A 21250-nucleotide genomic window follows, 5' to 3' on the forward strand; every position below is an offset into this window, starting at 1 on the left:
TGTATAAAATATATTCTCTGCTGAAATAATGCATTGAGATTCCATCAACGTATGCTGATGTAAAGAAGATATTGAATGACAAAGCTGTGATTCTTTTACAAATATGTTCAAATACATGATCATCTTACATGAATGGAGTATTGAGGGACTGCTACACCCAGTTTCACTGAAGATCAGTTCGATATTCTCACTGTTTCATAAGGATTTGAAATGTAAGAATAATGAAATTAACCTGTATGGAGATAACCAGGTCTTTAAACCAGCACCTAAAAAATGGCAGCTAGGCACCTTTAATTTAAATGTAAGGGATGATGTCTATAACTGATCTTGTAATTAATCAATCTGCTCCTGGACTCCTCCACCATGTTATATTTTTACCCCCTTTAGCAGTGTACTGCTTTATTCTGCAACCTGTGACAGAGAATTGTTGATTGTCCATTTGAAAAGCAACTAATTTTTTCATTATGTCTCAAATGGAACTTGCACAAATATACAGTATTTAAAAAACGTTTTCATAGCTAAAGCAATGGTACTGTGCCCATTTATTTCCTTCTCTACAGATATTTTGCAAAGAACCTAATTTGCTGTTTTATTTTATTTTGCTTTTTTTTTTTTAAAGATAAGATTAAGCCCTATTTTCTTTCTCTTCTGAAAATAAAAGGAACAAATCGTGGATTTCTTACAACTGCAGAATGACTAGAGGCACCTGGTAGGTATAGTATGACTTCACAATTTTCTGTCTGTAACACCATCATTCATCAGGTCCCTGAAGCTTAAGCTTTTGACATATTGTTTTATTTCTGTCATCTGGCAGATGTACTTCATTTAGACATCTAGAATCAAGACATTTGATAACCAGATCTTAATAATATCTCAATCAACCTTTGTCATATGAGAAAAGAAAAGCTCAAAGGAGTATAATGACTCTGAGTTGCTTGCCCTCTGTATTTCGTAAAAATTAATAAAAGGAAACCTCATTTAAGATGAAGTCTGGGGACCAGAAGGGGTAGCTTCCATGCCCTACAACTTGTCATCAACTGCAGACCCAACAGGAAGAGACATACCTTGCAAGTAGATAGTGCTTTAGTTACGATGTTACTGTTCCAGCAGGAGGAAGAAAGGTTTCTCTGCTCAACCAGGCAACAGCCCAGCCAATGAGAGACTGCCATAACTCAGCCAATGAAAAGCCACTATCCTTTGAACTCCCAGTTTACTTCAAAAGGCTTTTTGTTTATAATAGCCTTCCCAACTTCCCCCTTTTCCTCTATAAAAGAGTGTTCCTCTCCTTTGTTCTCCAGACTGCTCTATGGTTTTGCAGTAGCTTGTTTGTTCCAGAGTGTAATTCTCTGCTATTCCTGAATAAATCTTTTTTTTTTTCCTGGTAAAATACTGGCAGTTTTATTTTTAAGGTTAACAATTTCATCACTCCTTCCATACTCTCATTAACAGAAAATCAGGTCTTTGTCACATCATTCCTGGATTTTAGCAGCATTCCCCCCTTAATATTTTACTCCCTTGAAGGCTCTCTCCCCATAGTCTCCAAACCACAATTTTCTGACTCATTTCATCCTGGCAGAGTTTTCTTTGGGTCACATTAAAATCAGACAATTAAGGGCAATGCACTGTAGTTTTCTACAGTCAAACTAATTTAGTTTATGAATTGTTTAGAAACAGGGTCTTTGTTAAAGTCATAAATGTGCCTCTTCTTTTATGAGGTATTGGAAATGCAATGCCCTTAACTTGGTAAAATAAAAGTTTAGCTGTAATCCTTTATTTCTTTGTCAACTGAACTGGACCACAGGGTGCCCAGATAGTTGGTCAGATATTATTCTAGGTGTTTCCACGAAAGTGTTTTTGATGAGATTAATACCTAAATCCATAGACTGAGTTAAGCAGATTGCCCTCCTTAAAGTAAGTTGGTCCTCATCCAATCAGTTGACTGCCTAGATAGAATAGCAAAACTAAGAGAAGAACTCCTGCTGCCTGGCTGTCTTCAAACTGGGATATTGCCTTTTTTCATGCCTTTGTATTCAAACTGAAACATTGAGTCTTCCTGGGTCTCCAGCTTGCCAACTGCAGATTGGGACTTATCAGCTTCCATAATGTATGAGCCAGTTCCTTATAATAATACACTCTCTCTCTCTGTGTGTCTCTCTCTCTTTCTCTCCATACACACACGTACACACGTATTGGTTCTGTTTCTCTGGAGAACCCTGACTGATACACCATCACTTTGTCTTCGCTTATTTTTTTAAAACTTTCACTAGTCGGTGAAATCCAAAAGCCCAGAATCTATGCTCTGCTCCATCCTACTTGATCAATCTGATTCTATTCCTTTAAGTCTATTGTTTCTGCCTTAAGCCCCTCAGGGCCTACGCTTGTGCATTCAGAGTTTTCTTTGCTGGCCGACTGTATCATCTCATTCTTGTGGCCGTTAGTGCCTCTACAGTCTAAATGAAGTTGAGAAGATGCTAAATAGTACAATAGAAGGAGACATTTTGATTGGTATTCCAATATATTGTCCCACTATATGATTAATTATATTAAAAGAAGAGGTATGATCTTTTCAGGTATTCCAAACCTATCAGAAGCATAAATTAAGTGCAATTTTAAGAGCTTTTTAATAATAGTTACCAGTTATTAAGTCCCTTTTATTTGTCAGGCAAGCTTGGTTATGATTTCCTTGCATTTTCTCATTCCTACCAATTCAGATCCAGAGGTACTATGATCTCTATTGTTCAGGGGCAGACTGGATCTTAGAAAAATTAATTTATCCATTACGATCAAGTTAGGAAATAATGAAACAAGGATAACCCAGGTCTCCTCTCAATGTCCTTGTGTCCTATACCACTGCTTCTCAAAATTTAATGTACGTTAGAATCACCTGGGGATCTTGTCAACAGGCAGATTCTGATTCAGTGGGTCCGAATGGGGTCTGGGGTTCTGTATTTCTAACAAGCTCAGAGGGGATATTGATGCTTCCAGTCCAAAGACTACATTTTTAATTGCCAAGGTTATATCATTCCTGGAAAGGTGCACACTGTGAGAATGTATTACATGATGTATATAAAATCCTCTGAGGCTTAGAGTCATACTTTGGTCTGGCTCTATTACTTACAGTTCTGTGACCTTAGGAAAATCAATTTCCTTTACCTGTTCTATAGAAAAACTAATAATAGGGCGCCTGGGTGGCTCAGTTGGTTAAGCAACTGCCTTCGGCTCAGATCATGATCCCAGGGTCCTGGGATCGAGTCCCACATCGGGCTCCCGGCTCAGCGGGGAGCCTGCTTCTCCCTCTGACCCTCTCCTCTCTCATGCTGTTTCTCTCTCGCTCGCTCTCTAATAAATAAATAAAATCTTTAAAAAAAAAAAAAAGAAAAACTAATAATAATACCTAATTAATATCGCATTGCATAAAATAATGTATGTAAAGAAAGGTCAGTATATACTCAGGGCACAGGTTAAGCATAAAAAATAAAAGGGGCGTAGGAGGATATAATTATTTTCCAGAGAGATCCATCTTACAGCATAGGCTTCTTCCTAAATGGGAAAATCAATTTCACTGCTACATAATCTAAAATAGAAACATGCAACTATTAGGCACTGACAAACCCACAAGTACTATACTAATCAAGACAACATTCCCAATTACTAGCTTTCTGTTTTTTTAACCAGATGCAGGGTTATAGCAGTGTGATCCATGAGCAACCTAAATTCAGAGAGAAATAAAAGTTATCTGGAAACATTCTTTCTGGCAACCCAATTCTGACATCTAGCTTATAAATGTAGAAATAATGTTCTTGTGTGTCTAATAATGGCTTTAGATAAACTCTTAGATTGTTAGAGGTAGAATTAAATTCTGAGCATACTGTAAAAAAAGAAAAAAAGGCATTTAGCATTTAAAATTCTGAGCTTGCTAGTTAAGTATTCTAGGCCCCAATTTCCCATCTGTGGAAAGGGGGAATTAATCTGCCAAGATCTACATGGCTGGGAAGTACAAGAATAAATTATACACAGCTGACTTTGACTACTTTCTTAAAAAAAAAGTATTAAATTTTACATCAGCTCCCCCTGGTTACCCCCAAATACTTAAAACTTACAGTCCATCCATGAATTTAGGATATCCTGAGATAAGGCAAGCTAATGGTCATCACTGCTAAGGTATATTACAGTGGAAAAGATTCAGAATGTGATGCATAGGTGTGAATATAAATAGATATACATACATATTTAAGTTCATATTTATGTACATGGGTGTGTGTGTGTATGCTTGTGTGGTGTGTGAACTATGGAGTAATTAGTGGAAAGACATATGAATTAAAAATCATTGGAGCTGGAAGCCAACTGCATGGGTACTACTGCTTATCTTCCTCCCTTTCCTCATGTATTACTATTCCTCCAGGTTTGAAAGTGTATTTATGTTGATGTTCATAAGGTTACTGAACAATGAGATGCTTTAAAATGGACAACTCTTTGTGTGTGCTTGCTGCCATGTTTGCATGTGTAATCCTTTAAGGCTATAATTGCATATGTGGGAGAGGGAAAAATTGAACTTCCACAGTCCCTGTTTATATTTCTCTTATTGTAAAGTCATGGAGATTGAAGAGCTTGTTTGTATTTTTTTTCTAAAACATGACAGTTAGGGTGATCTTTTGATAAGATCAGAAGAACAATGCTTTCTCATTTTAAGAGAAATCATCCCAGAACATGCAATTTAAATAGCTAATCAGAGCTGGTTAAATGAGGCATTTGATAATTGTGCATAAAAGATTTTCTCTTCCTACTTGAAGTATTATGATTACTGATGTGAAAATTAAATTATTTTTGCTTTTAAGTGGTTTATTTGAACAATCTGAGATTCTAAAATCTTTTGAAACACTTTGCGTTCAAATATCATCATATATGCATCCATTTATGCAGTAATTCACTAATTCCATAAATATTCCACTGCTAATAGGTGCCAGACACCTTCATCTGTTGTCATAAGCAATATGGTAAATAAAATAAACCTAACCTGCCCTCAGTAAGCTAAAAGTCTAATGAGGAGACAGGCACCATACATAAATAATGAATAAATCTCAATTAATGCATGCATCAGTCTCAGGATTGGCTGATGGGGAAGTTATAGAGGCTGGAGAGAGATGCAGCTGGAGAAATGAACTCAGTCGCAGAAAATCCAGCAATTCGGACTTGATTCAGGCTGGTATCCACATCCAAATTGGTCCCATTCCACAGAGGAAGTATTAGAAGCTGGAGGCTTCATCAGAGGAGTAACTGCATGCCAATTCCAGGAGATCAGCCGAGGTATGAAGGACAGGATCCTCTCTGTGCGGAAGAGAACTGGCCCATGTTGGACACTGGACAGGTTCCTATGTAAGCAGAGGAATGGAAAGCTAACACAAAGAAGTAGGATCTATTTGGATATCAGAAGTAGGAAATTGACTTTACTAGTTTTAAGCAAGTGAGGAATGTATCCTCACTTAACTAGGAGGTCCAGAAGGAGAAAGTGGTTTAGGATCAGCTTAATCAGGCCTCCCTACCTCTGTCTCTCTGTAGACTCTTGTCCCTTGTCTTGTTGGCCTGTCCTCTGCCTGCTTTCCTCACAGCATGAAAATGAAGGCTTTTGGTTCACATTCACCTACACAATATCCAGAGGAAGCTAGAAACTGTCTCCTAAATGTTCTATTTTTAAGAATAGGAAAACTCGGGGTGCCTGGGTGGCTCAGTCAGTGAAGTGTCTGACTCTTGATTTTGGCTCAGGTCATGATCTCAGGGTCCTAGGATCCAGCCCCGTGTCGGGCTCCCACTCAGCGGGGAGTCTGCTTGAGATTCTCTCTTCCTCTGCCTCTCCCCCCACTTGCTCTCTCTCCCTCTCTCTCAAATAAATAAATAAATCTTTAAAAAAGAATAGGAAAACTCTTTTCCATAATAACCAATAAATTTTTCCTTGTGTCTCATTTCTCCAAATTGGAATTTATTCCCATCTTGAACCAATCCCAGTGACGTTTTGTTGTACAACATTTTGCCTAAGCCTGAATTCCTGAACCAATCTCAAACAAGGGGAATGAGATTACTCTTTTTTATTTTTAACATTTTATTTATTTTGCTTGAGATAAAGAGGGCAAGAGAGAGCACAGAGGGAGAGGGGAAGCAGACTCCCCGCCGAACAAGGAGCCTAACCTGGGGCTCAATCCCAGGATCCCAGGATCATGACCTGAACCGAAGGCAGACGCTTAACAGACTAAGCCACCCACATGCCCCCAAGGGAATGAGATTACTCTTATTCCATTTAGCCCACTCCTCGGTTTATTATCAAAATTTGTTTTTCTTTATTAGCACTGGACCATTTGATTAGATCTTTCTCAATTTTTTTTTGAAAGTGAAGAGTCAGATAGGATTTCATACCCTAGTATTAGAGAGTATCCAATAATGAGGCAGACTCTAAGACAAAATGAAAAATGTCAAAGATTCAGGTAGGATATACTTGTAAGAGATAAAGGGGGAGAGGAGCAGAGAAAGGAAAGGCTTCAGCCTGCACTGCAGATCTGAACCTGAGAAAGGGGAGGTGGAAGGAAAGGAAACTGGGTCTCAGTTGGAAGGGCCTCAGGATGTAGCACAGCCCTGAGAAAGTCCTGGGGCCAGGAGGGAGCCCCAGAGCAAAGATGACTATAAAAGAGTCCTGCATTGGCAGAAATGGCCTGGCTCTAGTCCCCTTACCAGGCTCAGTCATTGGCTGTGAGCAGCCTGCAGAAAGCATGACCTCCCCGTGAACATCACAGTGGATCCCTGTATGTGGGGGCTGGAGGATACCTGCTGACCACACTTCTCATGGCAGGTTTTCTCTCTTTCTAGGTGACATACTTAGCTGCTGTCTGTGTATTTGTCATACAGTTTGCTTTTCAGCTTCTGGGAAGTATAGAAAGATTTTACCGGAACTTATTCAATGACAATTACTACTTCCTTTATTCTTTCACATAGAGGCACCTTGTTCTACAGAACAAAGGTTTGAGAAAATTTTAATATTACTAATTTTAGTAAACCTTTGCCATTACAATAAGTTTTGATAAAGTGCTTTAATATTAGGCATGTTTTAGAAAGATTTATTTATTTATGTTAGAAAGAGAGAGAGGTGGTGGGGCAGAGGGTAAGGGAGAGGGAGAGAGAGAATCTCCAGCAGACTCCCCATTGAGTGTGGAGCCCTACAGGGGGGCTTGATCTCACAACCCTGAGATCATGACCTGAGCCGAAATCAAGAGTCAGATGCTTAACAGACTGAGCCACCCAGGTGCCCCTAATCTTAGGTATTTTAAATATATTTCTTGTCAATAGGTATTTTAAATATTTTTTGTCAAAACTTTGGATTTATAGACTTAGATTATTCAATTTGTGGAAAATGCCTGGCATATAACCCAAAGTCTGTCTTTATTTTTCAATTCAAAGAAATGTATAAATTCATATTTTCATGACAATCATTTCCCTTCTGAATTTTGAGATAGTTACATGGAGAGATAAGTGATACATGGGAAGATGGGTGCATACATAAATAAATAGATCAGGCTTGCTGCTACCTTTTCATTTGGATAAAATAAACCATCACAACCCTCAGCATTTCTTATATGGACTCTTAGCTTTGCTCATGAAAGACATTCATTGCTCACTGAAGCAATGCATTCTTTTCTGATCTTCTGAGATGGATAAATAAAGTCATTAAACAAAAATTAAATAATCCTACCTTAGCCCAAATTCCCAGCATTGATAAGAATACAGAATTTTAAATTACACACACACACACACACACATATAAATTGTCTGTTTAGTGACCAGTGTCTTTTACCCCTGGGCAATTAGGCATAGTAAAATTCAAGTTGTGTAAGAGAAGGACCTCTCTTTTGTAAAGTGGAAGAAAGTCTACTGGAAAAGGGAAGATAAGAAAGAAAATAAGGCATGACTTAGAAAACAGAGACATTCTCACATAGTTTTAGAAAGGACTATATTTAGGAGTTAAGTATCTAGAAATTGGTTACTAAAAAGATTACCCGTGCCAGATTAGCTCTTGAAAATTTTTCGTCTGCAGCCCTAGGCTATGAAGACAGCTGGTCTGTATGATCATTCATGCTTTTTTCCCTGCCCACTCTAAATTCCAGTCACGAACTTGCCTGGCATTCTCCAAGCCAAGCACTTAGTACATGTTCATGCCTCTGTAATTTTGCTCATTTTTTTTTATACTGATAAATTCTTCCCTCCTGCCTTTCAAACTTCTACTCATCCTTTAAGACTGACCTTAATATTACCCCAAATTTGATTAATCTATTATCTCCAAGTCACTCTTCCCTTTTTCCTTCCATGGCAGTTGATAGCTAAGTTTATTTATTTAATTGTTTTTTAAAAATCTTTATTGAGGTATAATTGACAAAATTGTAAGATATTTGAAGTGCACAATGTGATGACTTGATATATGCATACATTGTGAAAGATTCCCTTCATTGAGTTAATTAACACATCCATCACCCTGCATAGTTACTCCTTCCTTTGTCTTTTGATGAGAAAGTGTAAGTTCTCTCTTAGCAAATTTCAAGTATGCAATACAATGTTATCAAACAGCCATCATGTATACATTATATTCTCAGACCTTACTCACCTTAGAACTGAAAGTTTGTACCTTTTTACCAACCTCTCCCTATTTCCCCCACCTCCCACCCCTGGCAACTTTTCTACTATTTCTGTAAGTTTGGTTTTGTTGTTGTTATTGTTGTTGTTTTTAGATTCCACATATAAGTGATACCATGCAGTAGTTTTCTTTCTCTGTCAGGTTCGTTCATTTTGTCACAAATGGCAGGAAATCCTTCTTTTGTAAGGCTGAATAATATTCCATTACATATCTATCTGTCTATCTATCTATCTGTCTATCTATCTATCTATCTATCTATCTATCTATCCATCCATCCATCCATCTTTGCTCACTTTGTACATTGTTGTCTTACAGGGAAACTTAGTCTCAGCACATGGGCCAGCTTGAGCTACTAAGTCCCTGGGAGTTTTTAAGATTTTCCTTATAATAAAGAAATTCTCAAAGATGTTCTCACATACTTACATAACTCAAGAAATAAATGCCAATACTCGTTTTTCTCCTTGAACTTACAGCAACTATTTCTCTCTAAGGCCTGGTACTACCTAGATATTAATTTGCTTGACAATCTTAAGGGTACTGATCAACACATTTATCACCAATTATTAGGTATTGATCACCTAGTGGGCTGACTATGATCAAAACCTCAGGAGTCCTCACCATCTAGGTATGCAGATAAGAGAACCAAATCTCTCTTAATTAATGGTTAAGAGTGAGGACTCTGTGGTTAAGACATGGATTTGAATCAATCATTTATTGTCTGTGTGACCTTGGGCATATCTACTAACTTTTTCTGAGTGTCAGTAGTTTGTGTTTGTTTATATAATGTTTCATTCAGTAATAAACAAGTATCTTTTGAATATCTATTTGTGAAGTTAATGGTGAAAAAGATAAACATCATCTCTGCTCACAAACATTCCACCAGACCACACATCTCTACAAACTATGAACACAGGAATGTTAACACTAAACTACCCACCTGGAGGAAAACTTAGGTGTAAGATCATTAAAATCTGAGAAATTTAAGTAAAAGTGTTATATTTGATTTTGCGTACTTGATTTATGTTTACATTACATTAGGAAAGTGCTCGCTTCGGCAGCACATATACATTACATTAGGAAAGATTTGCTCTAATTACTATTTAGCAGCTTGCCCCCCGCCTATGTATGCCATGTGACTTTCAGGGTCCTCCTTTTAGGATAATGTAAATATCTTGTCCTTGATGGGGATTAACTGTACAGCCATGGAAATACCATTAACAATCAGAAAAAGAAACTTTATCACAGATTTGGCAAAGTTAACTTATTCCTTTTAGCTTTCAGAAATCTTTCATAAAAGTAGATAACAAAGAATCTAATGTATGATCTTGTTGTGCGTGGGTGGTTATACATTGAGATATCTGACACCCAGTTGTTAGAACATCAGAAAAATGCAAAGCCCAACTGAAAGGCTAATTGTGTTTGGTGTCACCTGCGGCAGGGCTGTAGAAGAGGCACACTGTGTGGGAAGAACACTCCTTCTGAAGGCTGAGAGCCATTCATTTTGCAGCATGTCCAAACAAAATGTATAGAGAAGAATAAATTCGTTCCACTTTCCTTACCTTCATTAACTTAATAACTCATTCATCAAAAGATCTTTTAAAATATATAAGAGGAAAATAATTTATTTATATACTATTTCAACATACCTTCCTCTGGTTCTAGTACAAAGAAAGAGCAAAGAGACGCTTGACATTAAATTGATTCAGTGATTCTCAAACCTTCCTCTTACTACCTCATTTCCCTGGACTTAACTGCTACATTGAGCTTTCAGGAGCCGTTATCAACTGGGCACATGGATCCCAGTCCTTTAAATTCAGCTCGCCTGAAAGGAAAAAAAAAGAAGGGTGTAAAGGGGGATGTAGAAAAAGCTATCTCACCAATTCCAAATACTCATGGGTGACTGCCCTCATCGGCACACTGACCTTGAAGCTCCATTGTTGCTGTATTTCTAAGCCTTCCAGAAACCTGTGGCCACAGATGAATCTGAAAGAGAACTTGGGTAACGATTTGGTATTGATTCTGAGATGATGTGTTTATAATACTTTATATTTGATACGTGAAAACATGGTTGCCTAATAAATTTGTAAGCTATAAAAATTCATTTTTCCCCATTGTGAATCGTGAGTAAAACCAAGGGCTACCAGATCACAGGGCTCTTCTAGGAAAAGAAACAAAGGGGATGAAAAATCCTATTTGATTATATAGTAACAGTGAATATTTTTTGATAGATTCTGTGTCCAACACTTTACATGTGATTAGCCTTTACTTGATATTATGAGACCAAAATAATTATTACATTTTTACAGATAAGAAAGTAAGGCTTGGAGAAGTCAAATAGCTTGTACAACCTCACGTGACAATTAGTGTGATTCACACCAAAGGTCTGTACTCTTTCTTAACTACTGCCCTAAACTGTCTTCCCTATTTAAGAACTCCAGGCTTTTGTTTCTTTTTCTAAAGATTTTATTGACTTATTTATTTGAGAGAGAGAGAGAGAGAGGGAGAGGAGGAGGAGCAGAGGGAGAGGGACAAGCAGATTCCATGCTGAATATGGAGCCCAACTCAGGGCTCGATTCCACAACCCTGAGATCACGACCTGAGCCAGAATCAAGAGTCTGACGCTCAACTGACTGAAACACCCAGGCGCCCTGCTTATTTTTAATAAGCACAAACCACTTTGCATTTCCCTGAATCATTAGATCTATGGGGTGGGAGCAGTGGAGTTCTCCCAGCAAAGTCCCTTGCAAAAAGGAAAGAGTATCAATCCCACTCCATAGAGGGAGGAAGAGCCACTGCTGCTGGCCACAGCAAATGTGTCTCACCTTTAGAAACTCTGCTGTGTGTCAGAGAGGAGGAAATATCAGTGTGGACAGATTTAGTGATCTACCAGTCAAGACTTTAAGAACTAACAGTTGACGTGCATGGATGGGTCTTTATCCTATCTCTGTGTGAAGTCACTTCACTTCCTAGAATATCTGCAAAATTAAGGAATGTATTAGCTGGCTGTTAAAGTATTTTCTACCTCTAAAAGGATGTGAGTCTATGAGACATTGCATTCAGATTATAGATCACCTTACCTTTACCCCAATTCCCATCTTAGACCATGTGATTTCCCTTCTAATGCTCAGTTCAGCCTGTATTGTTTCTTTCTTCATGAAAACATGCAGACTCAGGAGAGAACTAGAATAGTGAATACACAGGTGTCCACGCCACTTTCAAATACAAGACTTCAGAGAAACTGTGATGTTCTTCCAAGTTAGTCTTTGTTGAAGTCTCTTAATCCACAAAATAAAATTCTAAGCAGAAACCTCAAAAACCTTGCTGTTAGGAAGAAGTTTTAAGCAAGGCCTATTGTTACTGTAATGCTTACTGACATTTTGATGACAAGAAATGCCATGATATACTTTGTTAATCCAGCATAAATGTACTAATCTATTTCTTGAGTATCACTTGAGGTTTCTGTGTCAGTTTTTCAGTGGTCATTGGGTAAACGTTAAGCCAGTTTCTTACTAGTGTTTATTTAACTTAGTTTATATGAGTGTTCTATCAGGCGAACAGGGGGTTATTCTAAGTCTTTGTACTTTTGTGCAAACAATGCATGCCACAGACTATTTGTAATCACTACTATTTCTCCTCAAATAACAAAGACACCTTACATCTAAGGAGCTTTAATACTGTTGTAGCTTCAAAGTCCTTTGATAAAAATATTGCAAAAAAAAAGAAATAATTAAAATATTATTGAATTCTCCAGAACCCGTAGCACCCAACATAGCACTGCTATTCCCAGATTGTCTTATGGCTCCATATACAACCAGTTCAGCCATTTTTGATTGACATGGTGAGTCATTTCATTGAAACAACCCGTCAGTTTCATCTTCTGCAACGGTCCAACAATTTAACTGAATTGCCAGGGAGTTTGAAACAACCAAGCAATCAACTCAAGCAAAGCAATTAAAGTGATTTTACCTGTAGGCAGAGTCTAAGTGATTGATATAAAGTTCCATAAGTTGATACATTTTATCCACACAAAAATTATGTCTTCCTTATTATAAAATATTCCCATTGCTCTACTATGTTTTTACTTGTATATTCTTCTAAAATTAAGTTTACATGGAAACATCCTGAATTTTTAAAAAAGAAATGTAAAATGAATAATTTCTAGATTTATCTCTATAATCTTTTAAGAACATTAAGTTGGCAGTAAAAAATAAAATTAACACATGGCACTTTAAGAACTGTAGCTAATCAAGAATAGAATGAAAAATATTAATTTTAAAAAGCAATTTTTAAAAAGATAAAGTACAAAACATTTACTGAAAGCTATGCCCATTCAATGACAGTAACAATTCTGGCGAAAGCCATCTTTTTTTTCTTTTTGTATGAATTATTTCACAGAGAAATATTTGACTTTCCATGATTGTATGGACATTATAATTGCTTATTCACTAGTCAGAATGCTGAGCCTTGCAGCTTGTCATTTAAGATCCGAATGAATACACTTAGGTATGTCCACTTCCAACTGAGGTGGAGTAACTGAGAACAGAACTTCCACTGAAGCTGAAAAAAGAAACAAATGGACAAAACATATGGAGTAAGAGTTATCAAGACACTAGCATCAAGGAACATAAGACAGTGATCCTGAAAGGTGGAGGAAAATGATGTGCACCCTATGATTTCCTGAGCTTACTGCCTTGAGAGAGTTTCTAGGTCATAGAATATGGAGGCAGAACCCAGCCAGAGTCTGACCAATGCCCTGAGTTGAAGAGACAGAGCTGAGGGTTTGAGGACAAAAAGATGCTAGAGTTTGCCTCTGCAAGGTACTAGAGAGGAGAGAGTTGCACAGAATGGTGACTCCAGAGATCGGAGCAGGACTCTTCATGGCTTTAGCATAGTGTCGATGAGTGCGTGGTGTGAGGAAACTACCCAAGGCCAGGGAAAGAACCACCTGAATGACGTCAAGGTGACAGTGCCTGGCAGTGACACGGACCTGAAAATAGCCCCTTCCCCATGATTCACAGGGCATAACGTGGAGCTCGCTGAAGTGTCTTTATCAATAATAGGAAATAAGTAGTTTTAAACACTTTTCTAGGGCGCCTGGGTGGCTCAGTTGGTTAAGCGACTGCCTTCGGCCCAGGTCATGATCCTGTAGTCCCGGGATCAAGTCCCGCATCAGGCTCCCTGCTCAGCAGGGAGTCTGCTTCTCCCTCTGACCCTCCCCCCTCTCATGCTCTCTGTCTCTCATTCTCTCTGTCTCAAAAAAAAAAAAAAAATCTTTAAACACTTTTCTAGTCTTGCCTAACAAATCTTAAAAGCAAGTTCAAACAGTATCCAAGTAAGTTAACTGTGACTCAGAACAAAGCTCAAGAACATATATGATGATACAAAAGTATCCAGCATCTAACAAAGCAAATTTAATAATGACTGGTATTCAATAAAAAATAATCAATAATTCTGCCAACTAGGCAAAATAGTAGAAAAATATGACTCGTGATGAAGGGGAAAAAAATCAATCAATTGAAAGCCAGATTTGAAACAGATGTTAGAATTAGCAAATAAAAATATTAAAAGAGTCATCATAACTCTATATGTTCAAACATTAAGTATAGACATGGAAGATATAAAAAAGACAAAAACTGCATTTCTACAAATGCAAACTAAAATGAAATGAATAATACACTGGATGAGATTAATGACAAATGCAACATTGTGGATACAAAATTAGTAAGCATGAAGGGACGCCTGGGTGGCTCAGTCGGTTGGGCGTCTGCCTTCGGCTCAGGTCATGATCCCAGGGTCCTGGGATCGAGTCCCGCATCAGGCTCCCTGCTCTGTGGGGAGCCTGCTTCTCCCTCTGCCTCTGCCTCTCTCTCTCTCTGTCTCTCATGAATAAATAAATAAAATCTTTAAAAAAAATGTTTAAAAAAAAATTAGTAAGCATGAAGATTTGGGAATAGAAACTATGAAGATGAAACACAGAGGCGAAGGACAATTTTTAAAAAAATGAACAGAGAATCTATGAGATATGAAACAACAAAATCCGGAACTTGAAAAGTGGCGAATATACTTGTAGTCCAAGTGGCCAAAGGAAGGGGACACGGACAGGAAAAAAAAAATATTCGATGAAAGAAAGGCTGAAATATTCTTAAATTCAATGAAATCTATGAATCCACAGATCCAAGAATCTCAATGAATCCCACGTCCCAGAAATAAGAAGTCAATTGCAAGTCACATCTTGATCCAATTGTTAAAAACTAGTAATAAAGGGAAAATTCTTAAAAACATATATATAATGAACTTATCATATCCAGAAAATATAAAAACCTCCCCAAACTCAATATAAACAACTCATTTTTAAAAATGAGCCAAAAATTTGAATAGACCAAAAAAGGTATACTACTGTGGCAAATAAGCAAAAGAAACCATACACCACACCATCCACCATTAAAGAAATGCAAATTAAAACTACAATGAAATATCACCACACTTCTACTAGAATGGCTAAATTAAAAGTTGTGAACATTCCAAGTGTTGACAGGGATGTGAAGGAACTGCATCTCTCATTTATTGCCAAATTAAAAAAAAAAAGAATATTAAAAAAATATAATACAGCCACTTTGGAAAAAGTTTGGCAGTTTCTTAAAAAGTTGTACATACCTCTGTGATCCAGCCATTCTGCAACAAGATATTTACTGAAGAGGGCTGAAAGTCTATTTCCATAAAAATACTTGTACAGGGCTGTTCAAAGAAACTTTAAGGTTAATTGCCAAAATCTGAACAAATCAAATGCCCATAAACAGGTGAACAGATCAGCAAACGGTTATACTTTATACATGTATATAGTATAGTCTATGCAAAATTTATATAATGGAATACTCTTTACCAATAAAAATGAACTATCGATATATTTACAGTATGAATTAATCTAATGATTTTGCGGAATGAATAAAGCACATAAAAAGAATACTCAATATAATTCTATCAAATTCTAGGCTATACAAACCAATCCCTAGTGACAGATTAATCTATATTCTGTAGTGACAAACTAATTCAGGTAGAGAGTATGTGGGTGGAATCAGGAGAGGCCAGAGAGAGGATTTATAAAAAGGTACAAGGAAACCTTTGTGAGTGATGAAAATGTTCATTACCTTGATTGTATTAATTTTGCATGGGTGTGTACATATGTCAAAACAAATTATACATGTTAAATATGTGGTGTTTGTTGTGTGTTAATTTTACATCAATAAAGCAGTCTAAAAAATAAGTATACTTAGGAAAGCATACCTTATTCTGTCCCTCACCACCCCTGTTAACACTCTAACTTGGAGAGCACTTCCCTGAATGGTGAAGTGCATTTCACAGCAGGAAAATGTAAAAAATATATGTATTTTCCACTGACATTACTATTATCTTATTCTATGATACAAATGATTGACTAAATATCTTTGCATATAGATATTTTAATCATTTTGGAAACCCTCTTTATTTATTTATTTTTATTTTTATTTTTATTTTTATTTAAATTCAACTAGCCAATATTGGAAACCCTCTTTAATGGGATGTTTCTTTTGGGGCTATTTTGCCAATAACTAGATATGTTGTCCCTCCTCACCTCAGCCCTGGAAACCAATACAAAAAAAACCCACTATGTGATGACCCACCAACTGGCATTTCATTGTGCAACTAATTCTTTAGTACTGAAATCATTTAATCCAGTCTCTTACCAAAGAAATTATTCTTAAATTGTGGAAGTTTAAAACTGGGTGGTGCAGCCAGTTAAGTGCCCAACTCTTGGTTTCGGCTCAGGTTGAGATCTCAAGGTTATGAGATGGAGCCCCTCCTCCATCTCTGTACTCAGTGGGGAGTCTGCTTGAGATTCTCTACCTCTCCCTCTGCCTCTCCCCCCAACTCACGTGTGCTCTCTCTCTAAATTAAATAAATAAAATCTTCAGGGTCACCTGGGTGGCTTAGTCATTTAAGCGGCTGCCTTTGGCTCAGGTCATGATCCTAGGGTCCTGGAACCGGGCTCCCTGCTCAATGGGGAGTATGCTTCTCCCTCTCTCTCTGCTCCTCCCCTGGCTGTGCATGCATGCTCTCTCTCAAATAAATAAATCAAATCTGTAAAAATAAATAAATAAATAAATAAATAAATAAATAAATAAATAAATAAATAAAATAAATTAAAAAACATTTTGTGGAAAATTATTTTTCTCATTGAAAAAGCAATGCATCTTTCTTAGAGAAAAATTTAGAAAATACCAAAAAATGAACATTTATGTATGCATATAGTTATAACTACTATTAATATTTGGCATAATGTACCTGCATTGTTTAATGAAAAATCCTACTTACATGTTATAATACTATATAAAATCATGTATCCTGTTTTTTTTCCACCTGATATTAAAAAAGACATTTTGTACTAAACATTCATTTCAATGGCTATCATAAATTCCATCATTTAGACTTACGATAGTTTATCACCCATCTGTTGTTAGACATTTACATAGTTTTAAATGGCTTACTATGTAAATAATATTGTAGCATTCACCTTTTACATAAAACTGTTTTCTTGGAGAAGTGTCTCTGGGATGGAATTACACTTGAGCCTTGAACAACACAGAGGTTAGGGGTGCCAACCCTGCACGGTCAAAAATCCACATATAACTTTCGACTCCCCTGAAACTTAATTTGTTTGTGTTGTATGTATTCTGCCACAGGACTTCTTTCGTGCTCTGGGTTTGCGTGTTTTCTCAGCGGTCCTCCACAGCAATCAGTTTAACCTGAACCAGACATTCATGTGCTATTAACCACCTCTTGGTATGGCTTGGGTCGAAATGTCTAAATGTCTACCTCTCTGATTTTAATGATGGTTTCTGAGATGAAACCAAATTGACAATTTGAGTTTGTTAATGTTAGTATGCAAAGAAAACCTCCCTCCTCATCTCTCTCTCCCTCCCTCACTCTCTCTTTCTCACTCTCTGTATATATATGAGAATGTCATAAAATAAAAATAGTGCCAGTATTTTTTATTTTTAAAATGCATTTGAAATTTTCTTCCACAAAGTTGAGATTTTATAAAAAAAAAATTTAACGGGAAAATGTGTTGTTGGAAATATTTGAGAAATCATTAGTGTTGATGGGTAAGGAAGTAGGAACCACTTAGCAGAAGATCAAAGTTGAGAGTAAAAGAGTAGCCAGAGGCAAATTAAAACCCTGGCTGAACAAACACATTATGGGTAACAAAGTTATATTAATATCAATGAAAAGACAATTAAAACTTAAATTGAGCACTCTTTGGTTCACTACTGTGAAATATTTTAAAATGTTTAAAACATGGATCATTCACTTTGAATGGCTAACACTGTGGTCAGGATGGAGCTAAGGAAAAAAATCCTGGAATTTATTCTGTACTGGAGTAAAGGCTCAGAATAATCTGGGCGGGAGAGACATAAGACCGCTTAATATTCAGTGTTCAGAATGTTGCTGGAAGCTACATAGTAAAGGGCCATTAATAATATTAGTCTTTTTTTTTTTTTTTAGTATATTGATACGCAATGTTACATTAGTTTCAGGTATACAACACAGTGATTCAACAAGTCTATATGTTATCCTATGCTCACCACAAGTATAGCTACCATCTGTCACCATGCAACACTGTATCATTGACTATATTCCCTATGCTGTGCCTTTCATCCTTGTGACTTTTTCATTCATAACTGGAAGCTTGTATCTCCCATTCCCCTTCACCCATTTTGTGTATCCCCTACCCTCTTCCCTCTGACAACCATCAGTTTGTTCTCCGCATTTATGGGTCTGATTTTGCTTTTTGTTTATTCATTTGTTTTGTTTTTCAGATTTCACATATAAATGAAATCATATGGTATTTGTCTTTTCTTAGACTTATTTAACTTAGCATAATATCCTCTAGGTCCGTCTATATTGTCTCACGTGGCAAGATCTCATTATTTTTTATGGCTGAGTAATATCCCATTGTGTGTATACGTATCACATCTCTTTTATCCATTCACCTGTCAATGGACACTTGGGTTGCTTCTGTATCTTAGCTATTATAAATAAGCTGCAATTAACACAGTGGTGCATATATCTTTTCAGATTAGTGTTTTCATTTTCTTTGGGTAAAGACCCAGTAGTGGAATTCATGGAACACATGATATTTCTAGTTTTAATTTTTTGAGGAAACTCTACACTTGCATTCTCTCCAACAATGCACGAGGATCCCTTTTTCTCCACATCCTCACCGACGCTTGTTATTTCTTGTCTTTTTGATCCTAGCCTCTCTGACCGGTGTGAGGTGATATCTCATTGTAGTTTTTTAAAGCAGCTGAGAAAAGGGCAGAAAGGATTAGCAAATATAAGACTTGTGCTGCTACCTCCTGTCCTGAGTGCCCTCACAGACATTTTCAATCAGTTGCGGCTTTCTTTCCCATTAGGCCTCAACGTGAGTTTGGAATCCTTCTTATTATAACACCATGTATGTTCAATACCAACAGATGGACTTTGAAGCTCTTAAACATGACTTCCAAATCTGAGGTATATGGATGTTTCTCTTTTTTCATTACCTGCTTATTTGATAGAAGAATTGTTGTGAGGAGTAAATGGAATAGTTCATGTTAAAGGACATTGTCAATAAAATGGTGGGACTTATTAAATGCGAAAATAATGGCTAAGTTGATTATTAGCCTATGGTTCTAAAAATGTGGCTAATGCAGTAACAGGTGAAATTCCTTTACCTACAGCCTAGGAGTCCTTACCGTATGCAGATTTATTTCGTGAAGAATCACAATAGGCTCTACTGTATGTATGTCTCCCATTAGACTGTGTGCTTCCTGTGGAGAGGACGTGTGTCTTTCGTCTTTGTATTTCTGGCACTTGATGTACTGTCAGGAACACAGAATATATCCAATACTTGTTGAACCGAAATTAGAAAATCTGGATGGCCCACTATTTCTTCAACTTTTATCACAGTTTCAATTAAGGCTAGGTGTTCAGAATTTTACCTTCCGGCCACATCAGACACTTCTCAGTTACTGTGAATTTGGATCTCATACAGTTTAGTCTGGATGATTTTTGGTCCAATTCTGTAGTGATGTTTATAAATCAACACACAAGATATTCTTCTAACTTATGTAATAATGTGCCTGCATTTCACTGGAGATGGCTCCCAAAAGGAAACTATTAATCCAACCACAAATATGTTTATGTTTTGGATTCAAAACCTAAAATAGTGATAGAATCTTTGATTTTTATCTCTGTGTTTAGTCTTGCTACCCACTGCCAACTGATTTTGAGATTCCAAAGGAAAATCTTTTCATATGTGCCTTCTTAAGCATCGTACATTTTATTTCCTGAAAATTTAGGATTCAACTTGCTCTGCTCTGAGGGTGGGGTGTTTTAGTTTATAGAAATATTGAGACAGCAATGCATCAGCAAATTTGTATTGGGAGGAGAGATGAATATTTCAAAGCTCGTATTCATACTGCCTTGGGAGGAATTTGTAATCTGGATCCCACAGCTGTTGCTAAGTGAACCAGTGGGGTCGTTTTCCTCTGGCTGAGCCAGTAGGGTGTTCCCAATGCCTGTCTCTACTGCAAGATGCTCTCTGCATTTTTATTACTTTCTGTAACCTTAACGACTGTGTTTGGAAATGCATGATTTTTTAAAAATCCCCTTATAAATTATGTATGTCTCTATTGACTTGAAATCATGCTCATTCACAGGTTCTGCATTTGGGAGAAAACAAAGAGCATTTGCATGGGGCTAGGTTCTTAAAATATTTTTCAAGAGAGGGAGCTAAATGGAAAAGCCAATTTATCTGAATATTCTAAGGGTTTTTGGAGTGATTTCATAAAATCTGGTGTGTGTGTGTGTGTGTGTGTGTGTTCACACACACTCCCGAGTGCACAACATGCTCCCGAGTGTTACAACTTTTTTACCTACTTCTCCCTTGGAAGCATTGTGTTGCTTCAAAAATTGACTCTTAATCTCAAAGCCGTAAGGGATAATGTAAGGCTGTCATCCAGGACAGAGAAGAGGTATCAAATTTTAAGGGAGAGAATTTTCTAAAAGTAGACAGACAGGGAGGGGGCAGGCGATTGGTACCAAATTTTTTATATCATTATGTACCTCAGAGCAAAACAGTGCTTTGCACATAGTGGGTTGTTAGCAAATTTTGTCAGTCTGATATTATATCCTCTATTTTTACATTGAGGAGTTCTTTGAGACTGTTTAATGATTATATTTTTGGAGAAAAGAACACATAAAGATATATTAACAATATATGGTTTACATAATATAAATATACCAGCCTCTGAAAACACCTGCTGCTTGTTTTCATAAAACTCGTCTTAACGAAAAAAAGAAATTGTTTCCAAGATTTGCCCCTGATATTAATGTTCTCGTTTTAAGAGTTTCTCACTTCAATCTGAGAGGAGACATTGAGTCCTTTGGGCCTCCCTGTTCTCATCCTTGAGCTGCTTGAGCCCTAAACATCATTTCTTGTTTTTAAAATGCATCTTACATCATCTGTCTGTGTGAATAATGGCACGAGAATGAGCTAATGGT

General features: G+C 37.0%; 1 protein-coding gene across 2 annotated transcripts in view; it reads left to right on the top strand.

Annotated features, from left to right (window-relative positions):
* The window catches only part of SNX7 (sorting nexin 7), a 112382-nt gene extending 98389 nt beyond the window's left edge, over positions 1-13993 (top strand). Inside the window, exons 9-10 of one of the 2 annotated variants that reach the window (XR_014145006.1) lie at positions 656-709; positions 815-13993. Coding sequence is in view for 1 of the 2 variants with exons in the window: in XM_081818847.1 (XP_081674973.1) it covers positions 656-658 (3 nt within the window). In the remaining variant the exon portion in view is untranslated. Of the gene's footprint in view, positions 1-655 lie in introns of both variants that reach the window. The other variant, XM_081818847.1, reaches the window with a different exon arrangement.
* The last annotated feature ends 7257 nt before the right edge of the window (positions 13994-21250 follow it).

Source organism: Leptonychotes weddellii, chromosome 4 (assembly GCF_054177405.1).
Source record: "Leptonychotes weddellii isolate Sample4059 chromosome 4, ASM5417740v2, whole genome shotgun sequence".
Lineage (NCBI taxonomy): Eukaryota > Metazoa > Chordata > Mammalia > Carnivora > Phocidae > Leptonychotes > Leptonychotes weddellii.